The 11,040-nt window shown below is 46.5% G+C and overlaps 2 protein-coding genes and 1 long non-coding RNA gene across 3 annotated transcripts; all 3 read left to right on the plus strand.

Moving 5' to 3' along the window:
• Positions 1-298: 298 nt before the first annotated feature.
• On the plus strand, positions 299-2,061 carry LOC139835801 (uncharacterized). The gene is made up of 3 exons (XM_071825672.1): positions 299-1,773; positions 1,852-1,940; positions 2,051-2,061. Exons 1-3 carry the CDS (start codon positions 299-301, stop codon positions 2,059-2,061), a joined length of 1,575 nt encoding a protein of 524 aa, XP_071681773.1.
• A 1,463-nt stretch (positions 2,062-3,524) lies between these two features.
• Positions 3,525-5,379, plus strand: LOC127329378 (uncharacterized). The gene is made up of 6 exons (XM_071825673.1): positions 3,525-3,703; positions 3,797-4,004; positions 4,098-4,292; positions 4,373-4,543; positions 4,637-4,818; positions 5,355-5,379. Exons 1-6 carry the CDS (start codon positions 3,525-3,527, stop codon positions 5,377-5,379), a joined length of 960 nt encoding a protein of 319 aa, XP_071681774.1.
• Positions 5,380-5,429: 50 nt separating this feature from the next.
• LOC127330632 (uncharacterized) lies at positions 5,430-6,122 on the plus strand. The gene is made up of 2 exons (XR_007869361.2): positions 5,430-5,473; positions 5,886-6,122. It is a non-coding gene; the product is annotated as an uncharacterized lncRNA (long non-coding RNA).
• Positions 6,123-11,040: the final 4,918 nt, after the last annotated feature.

Raw genomic sequence — 11,040 nt, forward strand, 5'->3', positions numbered from 1 at the left:
AGTCCTACCGAGGATCCAGCGGCTCTTCATGACCGAGGATACTGCCCAGCAGATGAGGTGGGCTGTAGAAGGGATCAGACCAGACAGTGGCAAGATGATACATCCGTCGGATGGTACTGCATGGAAGAACTTTGTCAAGAAATATCCCCTGAAAGCCGGTGACCCGAGGAGCGTAGCAATTGCGATATCAACCGATGGGTTCAATCCATATGGTATGTCGGCTGCGGTATACCATTGTTGGCCAGTGTTTGTTATTCCCCTGAACCTACCCCCTGGCGTCTGCACGAGATCAGAGTACATGTTTGTGTCGATGATAATCCCTGGACCGAAATACCCGGGTAAGAACATGAACGTGTATCTGGAACCACTGATTGATGACTTGCTTCTTGGCTGGGAAGATCGCGGGATCCGAACTTATGACGCGGCAAAGAAGGAACACTTCGATATGTATGTCTGGTACCACACGTCTCTGCATGACTTGCCAGCACGTGCTTTGTTCTGCGGGTGGTGTACACATGGGAAGTGGCCTTGTCCGGAGTGCAGGCAAGCCGTGACTTTCTTCTGGCTAAACAAGGGTGGCAAGTATTCCTGCTTTGATGAAGCTCGACAGTTCCTTGAGCAGAATCATGAATACAGGAGTGATGTAAAGAGCTTCAAAAAAGGCCGTGTTGTCCATGCACCGAAGCCAATTCCGAAGACCGGACAGGAAACCAAGGCCGAGTTAGACGCTCTCCAGCCTAACCCTGATGGGAATGGTTTCTTGGGATATGGGGAGACACACCAATGGACCCACAAGCCGTGCTTCTGGAAGCTTCCTTACTTTGAGTTTCTCGAGCTCCCGCATAACATTGATGTAATGCACACCGAGAAGAATATCAGTGAAGCCATTTGGAGCACCATAGTGGACACTGAGAAGACGAAGGATAACATAAAGGCTCGAATTGACCAAGAAAAGTTGTGCGATAGGCCAGAGTTGAACATGAAGCCACCTCATGGTGCCAAAAAAACTTGGACTAAGCCACACGCTCCGTTCTGCCTCACAAAGGCCCAAAAAAGGGAGGTCTTCCAATGGATGAAGGACTCCTTGTTTTTCCCTGATGGGTTCGCAGCCAACTGGATGAGGGGTCTTAACATTGAAACGTTGCGAGTACAAGGACTGAAGAGTCATGACTACCACGTATGGATTGAGCGGATAATGCCGGTGATGATTCGAGGCTATGTCCCTGAGAAGACTTGGCGAGTGCTAGCGAGGTTGAGTTATTTCTTCCGCCAGATTTGTGCTAGGGAGTTAGACACTAAAGTGATTGAGAAGCTGGATGAACAGGCACCCATGTTGCTTTGCGATCTAGAGAAGATCTTTCCTCCAGCGTTCTTTAATCCGATGCAACATATGATCCTCCACCTCGCGAAGGAATGCTTAAAGGGGGGGCCGAATTGGGGCCGTTGGCAGTTTGGTCCCGAGAGAGAAACACAAAAGCTTCGTCAGATGACTGGCAATAAATGCAAGATCGAAGCATCCATAGCCGAGGCAGTCCTGAACGTGGAGGTGGCAAACTTCACCACTAAGCACTATGATCCCAACATTCCCACAAAGCACAACCCGGTCCTCCGTTACAATGCCGCCAACAATGAAGATGTACCCAAGCTTAGCATCTTCATAGGGCTTGGCGGCAAGTCAAGTGGCTCGAAGCCGTACACAACGAATTTACATGAGCGGGAGTTGATCCACTCATATGTCTTGAACACCATGGTGGAAGTGAAGCCGTACATCAAGTAAGTGCTAACCATTTAGTTATTCGCAAACATTCATCATATGTTCGTGGCTAACTCTTCCTCCGTTCATTCTTATAGACAATTCACGGCTAAATATTGGAGGTATACCCACAGGGATCCTACCTCGGAAGAATCCAAGGATATTTTCGATAAGGGCGGCGGTCACGGTTTCGTAGCTGGTTCTGTGGTTTGGTACTATCCTATCCAAATTTGTTTGTACACTGTCGACATTTCGGCCGACATTTCTTGTTCTAAACTTGTCGTCCTAATCTTGTAGGCAAGAACTGACAAAGACATGAATCCCTTGCTACGAAAAATTGCTAGGGGCTTCAACCATTCCGTCGACTCGTTCAATTCTTATGACGTGAACGGGTATCGCTTCCAGACCCATCAATACACAACAAGCCGTCCAAACAAGAAGACAATAAATAGCGGGGTGGTATGTCAAGGTGATGATGGACTCCATTACTATGGAAGAGTCGAGGGTATATACGAGCTGAATTACGGGTTTGACAAAGGGCTAAATCCCGTCGTATTCAAATGCCATTGGTTCGACCCACGTCGCGTGAGACGGGATCCTGAAATTGGATTGGTCGAAGTTGAAAGAAGCTCTGTTTATAAGGGAGAGGACGTGTACATTTTGGCCACCCAAGCCTTCCAAGTATTCTATCTCCCGTACGCGTGCCGAAACCCGACCAAACGTCTACATGGATGGGATGTTGTGATGACGGTTCCTTCACGCATTAGGCCACCCCCGCCAAACAAGGACGATTACCGCCGCGTAGACCCCTCAACAAGGACTGTTGATTTTTATCAAGAAGAAGGGCTCCCCGGTCATTTCACTATCGACTTGTCGGCCGTTGTTGATAACATGGTCATAGACGATGAGCAAGAAGAAGATGCGGTTATGGAGGAAGACAATGAAGAATATGAAGCTGAGGATGTGTGTGCCGTAGAAGACCTAAGTTTGCTCGAGGCGTTCAAAGCAGGCATTGACCTAGATCCAAATGGACCACCTCCAGGTTTCATCGATGATTATTGGTTCGCTGAGCCTGATGATGATGAAACATGTGGTCCAAATACGGATGTCGACATAGGCTACTGATCTATGTAGTTGTAATTGTGAGGCTATCCTATATATGTACTGAACTATGTGTTATTTGTAATAAACTATGATCTATGTAGTTGTAATTGTGAGGCTATCCTATGTCTTGAACTATGTGCTATTTGTAATAAACTATGATCTATGTACTGAACTATGTGCTATTTATTGTTGATTTCACTAATATTCATCTGTTTACATTGCATACTAATAAACCACTCTTTTCATTGTGTTTGCAGGTGATTGAAACATGCCGCCAAGAAAAAGAAAGGGAGGTTTCAAAAAGAAGATCAAGGCCGTGGCTGAGCTTGTGGGACTTTCGAGTGGTTCGTCGTCGCACACACGTCCTCCTAGCGCTCCTCCTAGCGCTCCTCCTAGCCCTCCACCACGGAGGAAGAATGCCCAGCCACGGCGACTTCGTACCCCTTCTCCTAGTCCTCCCCCAGCCGAGGATGATGACGAGGAGCAGTGGGGTGGGGAGGACGAGGAGGACGGTGAGGAGCACGGTGGGCAGGACGAGGAGGCCGGTGGGGAGGACGGTGGGGAGGACGGTGGGGAGGACAGTGGGGAGGACGGTGGGGAGGACGGTGGGGAGGACGGTGGGGAGGACGGTGGGGAGGACCTCGAGGAGGATGAGGGGCTGGGGGGTATGTCGCCGGAGCTAGACCCGACCCTAGTTTGGTCTCCGCCGGTGGAGGAGGTGTACGTTGCAGCCGAGGAGAGGCTGGAACCACGGGACAAGAAGCCGTATAGGCGCGGGATTACGAAACTCCCCAAGCTAAAAACTTGGGCCTTCCGCGATGTTGTTCTCGTGCCCGCTGGAAAGAGGTACATGCTGATTTTGGCATTCCATTATTGAAATTTTTATCATTATACATATTTTTATCACATGCATACTGATTTTGGCATTTCGTTGTGCAGCATGTTCAAGTATGGCGACCCGAGGAGGAAGCCGACACGTGAGTACCCGAACATCCTTGGAGGCATAATTAGGAAGCATTTCCCTGGGATTGTCAATCTCCCTACTGGTGGCCGCGACGTGGCTTGGACTTGGAAGCACTACAGCTACGCGGAAGATCCTAGCGGCAAGTACGGAAACATGCAAGAGCGGGTTGTCCGCCACTTCTGGGTACGTGACTTTTGGCTTCTTAGCATTCAAACACTTCTTGGCTACCAATAGTTGCTCTAATTCATCTTATTTTACCTATGTGCATGGTTGCAGAAATACTTCAAGAGGGCTGAGGGCAAGGAAATTGCGTGCGACGTTATCTTACACGAGTTGTGCAGGGTGAGGGTGACTGGCATGCACTACGAGGCACGTGTCCAGTGCGTCCGCGACTGGCACGCCGAGCGCAAAGTTTGGATGAGTAAGGCTGATTGTCGGGATACGCTCATGGCACCATGGCAGTACCTGCAGGTATTAGCATCGATGTGTTATTTATTTCCGCATTTTCATGTAGTTTATGGTCTAATAATGGGGCTATCTTGTGTATGGAGCACCCTCCTCGGTGCGTCGGGAAGACAGGCGTGCTTTCTTGCGATGGTCATATGGTGGACATCCCGCGAGTACGCCGGAAGCACGAGGAGGGCAAGCGAAGCGTTCGAGAGATGGGAGGTGGATCACATGTCCTGGGCAGCAAGAACTTGGCCCTTACCTTGCAGGATGAGGTGAGCAAGTGGTTTCTTCATTCTTTCGTTTTATGTTATTGCTAGCGCCGCAAGTGTCTCCCTCTTCACTTAATTGCATGTACTCTTTTGCAGGAAGTGAAGACAGGCGTGGCACCAAACTTGTTTGGATTTTTCCAAAAGTCGAAGACCAGGAAGGAGCCGCATCCTGAAACGGGGTCCTTGTGGGTCAACGACCTAGCGGAGGGCCAGTGTGGCGCGTACCGCTCGAAGTTCAAGGACAAGCACGGCGAAGACGCCGACCCAACCACCGAAGAGTTTGACGTTGAGGTTGCGGTGCTTGCGGGACAAGGCAAGAAGGGTGGCCGCCTATGGATTGCTGACGGGTTAGTCGACCCAAGTACCATTCCATCTCTACGCCAGATCCGTCGTGGGCGTACGAGCGAGCAGCCTCGGGTAGAGACCCGCCCACGGGCTTCGGCTCTAGCTATCGAGAAGTTACGGGTAAGTTCTTCGTCGATCCTCTACGCTTCATTACATGTTTTCCATTGCAATGTTACTGACATCGCGGCAACACAACGTAGGCGGAGATGGAAGAAAGGGAACGGAGGCACCAAGAGGAGCAGATGCAGATGCAGCAGCAGCTTAGGGAGAACATGCAGATGCAGCAGCAGATGTTGCAGCAGATGCAACAACAGCAGCAGATGTTCCAGCAGATGTTCATGACTTCCCCACCGGGGAGTAGTGCTCCTAGCACGTCGTGTCCTCCTATGTTCCCACATTTTGTAAGTGGTTAACTTAATATCTCCGTCTCAATCTTGTTTGTTGTCTAACCGAACTTTGGATATTGCAGATCCCCACGCCCGATCCGGCTGTGATGGCGCTCCTCCGGCCAAGCGCCAAGTCGAGCCCGCCGACACTGCTTGACCGTCAACAATACGGGCATCATCCGGAGCCTGCAGCAGTTTCTAGGTGAGTTCTCCTACACTTCTAATTCTTCCATACCATGTCACTTGTGAATTTTAGCCATTCAACCATGTCAATTTTAGCCATTATGTTCAATTTTACCTATTCCATGTTAATTTTAGCCATTCCATGTCATCCTTAGCCATTATGTTGAATTTTAGCCATTTCATGTCAATTCTAGCGATTATGTTCAATTTTAGCCATTCCATGTCAATTATAGTTCTTCCATGTCAATTCTAGTTCTTACATGTCAATTTGAGCCATTCCATGTCAATCTTAGCCATTATGTTGAATTTTAGCCATTTCATGTCTATTCTAGCGATTATGTTCAATTTTAGCCATTCAATGTCAATTCTAGTTCTTCCATGTCAATTCTAGTTCTTGCATGCCACTTATGCATCTATATATGAACTCGTAGGAGGACAAGGAGATGGAGGACAAGGAGGTGGAGAAGGACAAGGAAGTGGAGGACAAGGAAGTGGCGAAGGTTGACGTTGCTTGTATGAACTTTGTTGTGTGAGCTTGGAGCATTCTATGTATGAATTTGTTGTTGGACTACTTTGTTGTTGGTGGACTTTGTTGTTGTTGGACTTTGTTGTTGGACTATTGTATGGACTTTGTTGGACTATTAGTGGTTGAACTATGTTGTTGATGATGTGCAAATGTCTATATATTGTGCTATATATGTATCTGGAAATATATATCTATTTTGTGAATTATATGTGCAGGGATTAAATGGAAACAGCAAAAACCTGGAATTTTTTCAGCACCTTTGCCGTGCACATGCACACGGCAAAGAGAAAGCCGCACGGCAAAGGCTTTCTTTGCCGTGCACATGCACACGGCAAAGGGTGCCTATGCTGCCCCCTGGTGTTGCTGTAGGATTCTTTGCCGTGTGGCTTGGAGTGGTGGCACACGGCAAAGCCAAGTGTTTGCCGTGCGGCTTGGCGCGGAGGCGCACGGCAAAGTAGGGGGCACGGCAAAGACGCCCAGCGCACGGCAAAGCAAACCGCACGGCAAAGGCAGGCGCAGCGCACGGCAAAGCTAGGTCGCACGGCAAAGCCTTTGCCGTGCGGTTTTCCCTCGACGCACGGCAAAGGCGCCTTTGCCGGCCGGATCGTTGCCGTGTGTTCTTTGCCGTGCAAGGCCGCACGGCAAAGCCTTTGCCGAGAGGATTTGGGCCTTTGCCGTGTGATATTGGCGCACGGCAAAGAACAGTTCTCCCGTAGTGCCTCTATTGAATATAATTGCCTAGCTAGTCCTCCTCCTCCATCAGATCGGTCTTTTGGTTGAACTGGTTAGTGCATGCAATTTCACATGATATCAGACAATAAGGTCATGGGTTCAAATCCTAGCCAACGCAGTATTTAAAATAAATATTTACGGCCTCCCTAAAAACAAATCCAAGGATACACGTCTAGGCCCGTGTGAGATTAAAAAAAAGGCCCACCGGCCTAGACGTGAGGGGAGGTGTTGAATATAATTGGCTAGTCCTCCTCCATTAGATCGGTCTTTTGGTTGAACTGGCTAGTGCATGCAATTTCACATCCTCATGTATGACATCTACCCGAGAGGAAAACTTAACCAAAAACAATCTAACACATTGCGAAGGTATCCATGAGTCTGTGGTGTTGTGGGATTGATCAATTTTCTATTAGCTATCTAGGCTTTGTGATCCATTTTTGGAGGCTTAGGAATGCTAAGTGGAAGTATGTCGAGGAGCAGCTTCAGAAGCGCCTTATCAGTTGGAAAGGCAATTTGCTATCTATGGGTGACAGGTTGGTTCTAATCAACTCAGTATTAACCAATGTATATGATATCATTCTTCCAGCTGCCCAAAGGAGCCTTGCATCGGTTAGATTATTTCTTATCGAGATTTTTTTGGTAAGGGGATAGCAAGAAAAAGAAATACCGGCTAACCAAATGGAGTGTTGTCTGCCGGCCAAAAGATCAAGGTGGGCTTGGCTGCTAACCGAGGATGGGGTCTGGCAGATAATAGTTAGGACAAAGTATGTTGGCTCATGTGCGATTTCTCGGGTTTTTTTGAAACCTGGGACTCTCTCTTTTGGGTTATCTTGATGGCAACGAACATGCACATCTTCCCATTTGCATCTTTCTCTATTAAGGATGGATCTGAGATTAGGTTCTGAGAGGACAAATGGTTGGGTAATACCTCGCTCCGAGAACAGTATCCAGCTTTATATAATATTGTGCATCACAAGGGTGATACCTTAGCTAAGCTGATGGAATGTAACCCACCTAATGTGACGTTCATGAGAGATCTTGTCGGGCCCCGACTGACTGCATGGAATGAATTGCTACACCGGTTGGCTTTCGTCCAATTGTCACATGGGGCATATGAGTTTCGTTGGAGCCTAACAGCGAATGGAAAATTCACTGTGGATTCCTTGTATAAAGCGTTGATCCAGCCTTTACATTCGATAATTAATATTATTTTAAAATGGAAGATAAAGATATCGTTGAAGACAAAGGTTTTTGCAGGGTACCTTCGTCGTGGGGTAATCCTTACTAAGAATAACATTGCAAAACACAATTGGCATGGAAGTAAGAAGTGTGTATTTTGTCATCACGATGAGACAATAAAACACTTATTCTTCCGGTGCCGCTTTACAAGATATATATGATCAATATCCAAATAGGCTCTACCTTATACCCACCACAAAGTGTTGCAAATAATTGGCTTAATGGGGTGGATCATAGGTTTAAGATACTTATACGGGTGAGAGCGCTTGCCGTTATTTAGTCGCTTTGGCTATGTAGAAATGATAAAGTGTTTAATGATACAAATTATTCTCTTATGCAGGTTATCTATCGATGTAGTACTTTGCTCTGTTCATGGTCGTCTCTTCATCGTATGGAGAACTGAGACCTACTTATGGAGGTGTCTACACGGTTGAAGGACACAACAAGGGAGTTTATTGCCCAACATGGGTGGCAGCATAATCTTAAGATTGGCCCGTCGCCACCATATGGGTCGATACTGCATCACGATATTCATGTATCAAGACTTTTTATACTCTTTGTTCCTTGGATTGTGCGCGACCGTGGTTTTATAATAAATAAGAAGTATGGTGTCATCCGTGTTTCTCTTATTTGGGGGGATTCATCGGTAACACCACTCATGCAGATGACCTCATCATATTTAGAGGTTTCAGTCACATCCTACCTTGAATTAGATTAACTTTAGTATGTTGGACAAAGCATAGAATTAATCTCAATTAACAAAGAAATGGAATGATAAAAAGAAAAGATCCTAGTGGTGGCCAAATAATTTGGAGTTTTTAGTTTAGATGTGGTCTTCTAGGATAAAGAGTTAGGAAGTGATGATAACAAGGGGCGTGAGATACTCTTGTTTCACTTAGTGGGCAATGAGTAATCTGATGTTATGGATATTTCAATACATATCCTCTAATAATGTTGAATTGGATGGTAGGCACACGGAAAATTGGTTATCCATGGAAAGTGAAAGTTAAAGGTTGAATAGAGCATATGCCATGATTGAAAAATCCATGAATAAGATTTATACTGGTCACTAGGAGGCAAGACCGTCAACTGATACCATACAAGTGGTGAAAGTGTTCAACATAAGTTGAACTTCATGCGCATCTTGTTGTTACAGTTCTCTTCTTTTAACTAGTTATCTTATGAGAGTTTATCTTCTGTGCAAACTCAGTAATAATTCAAGAATGCATGCCTTGGAAAATAAGCAAAAAAAAGATGATTCAATTGTCCAACATATAATTGTTGTTCTTATTTCAAAAGCATGGTGTGATTGCTAGAGCTTCTATGAATTTTTCCATCATTTGCATGTTGTTTGTTTTTGAATCTACTATGGTAACTGAACATGCATAAGTTGATGATACAATGCTCATATTTATTTTATCAACCATAAGCTCCTTGATGCATGATATGATCTATTCGCTTGTTTGCTTGAGGACAAGTAAAGGTTTAAGCTTGGGGGAGTTGATATGTGCATTTTGTATCATCATATTAGCAGCATATAGAACCAATTCTTATAGTTATTTGTATTTTTATCATTATTTATACATATTTAGATGATTTTTGGGACTTTCCTACAAAGTCTCCTTTATTGGTATTTAAGTTTTGGGAGGTGGAAAATCTCCTTTTTCGTATTTTGATGTTTCAGGGACTTTCCGGACATCAATAAATCTGGGGAAAAATACCACAGAAGTTTTTCATCACGAGAAGGACACTTAGCGTTGCAAACATGCGAGGAGAGCCACGAGGGCACGAAAGATCCAGGTGGTGCGACGCTATTGGATTCAAGTAGTGGTGGTGAACTATGAGACAAAATATGAGCATTGGAATTGGAACATTTATGGTGTAATCACTTGGTGGTGGCACCGCATGATTACCTCCTAAATGTTCCGCAACCGGTGATTCATCCTTCCCTTTTGATGAAGTGCTGATTTCCCCAAGCTCCTCCTCTTGAGGGACTTTAGTCGATTGAGCGACAAAGCCCACAAGAGGAAATGGATTAGCTTTTCGTGGGGGGACCTCGGCACTTGCCTTAGGATCTACGGCAAGGTTTGGTTTTGGAGCAACCAACTCCATCATCATAGCCTTCATTTGGCTTACGATGGATAACTCCAATTTCTTGAGGTCATCCAACATAGCTGTTGTGCTATCGGTGTTTGATGGTGGAGGTGGTTGCTCACCGCGAAGGGTCCCATTCCCAAGCGCCTCTTGTTCGGCCATTTCTTAGGTGGTAAAGCCCGAGAAAGAAAACCTTGCTCTGATACCAATTGAATGGATCGTTAGTAAACAAGAGGGAGGGGGTGAATGGTCGCTACACAAATTTTATAGCTTTTTCAATTTTAGGTGTGATGCGGAAGTAAAGGTGGCAACTTTGATGGTAAGGATGATCCTAGTATGAACCTATGCGAAGACGAGGCGATGTTTGTTTCCCGCAGTTCCTCCCACAAAAGGGAGCACATTTGCATTGAGGAGGTGTGAACCATGAAGGCTCGACGGCCACACAAGCCTCACCTTGTTCCTCGAGAAAGCCCCACGAAGGAGCTTACCCTTCTCCACTAAGTAGCCGGTCGAGGTGGCGGTTCCTTCACAAGGTTGGGGCGAGCTCCACAAACACTGGAGGCTCCCAACACCCTATGGGGCCAGCACAACTCCAAGCTAGCCTTTATATGAGCTCTTCTTCCAAGATCTCACCATAGGAACCCTAACTCCAAGATCCACTAAGGACTAGATGATATCGGTGAAATCTCTCTTGGTAGAACTATAGATCGGGGTCTCCTCCACCACTCCTCAAAGTTTGGTTGGATGTCAGCAACAATGGAGGAGAGAGAGAGACAGAGAGAGAGGAGTTGAAACGAGCTGGGGAAGAAGGGGCCCTTTTATAGGTCCCCTCAAATCCAACCGTTATGTCCAGTTTCCGCACGACCGGTACTACCGCTTTGGGAAGTGGTAGTACCGCTCTGGTTCGAAATCGGCTCACAGATCTGCCACGTGGGCTCAAAGCGGTACTACCGCTGCCGGTACCGCTGAGGTACCGGCAGGGCCTCTGCGAGCCA

The sequence above is a fragment of the Lolium perenne genome, chromosome 2 (genome assembly GCF_019359855.2).
Source record: "Lolium perenne isolate Kyuss_39 chromosome 2, Kyuss_2.0, whole genome shotgun sequence".
Lineage (NCBI taxonomy): Eukaryota > Viridiplantae > Streptophyta > Magnoliopsida > Poales > Poaceae > Lolium > Lolium perenne.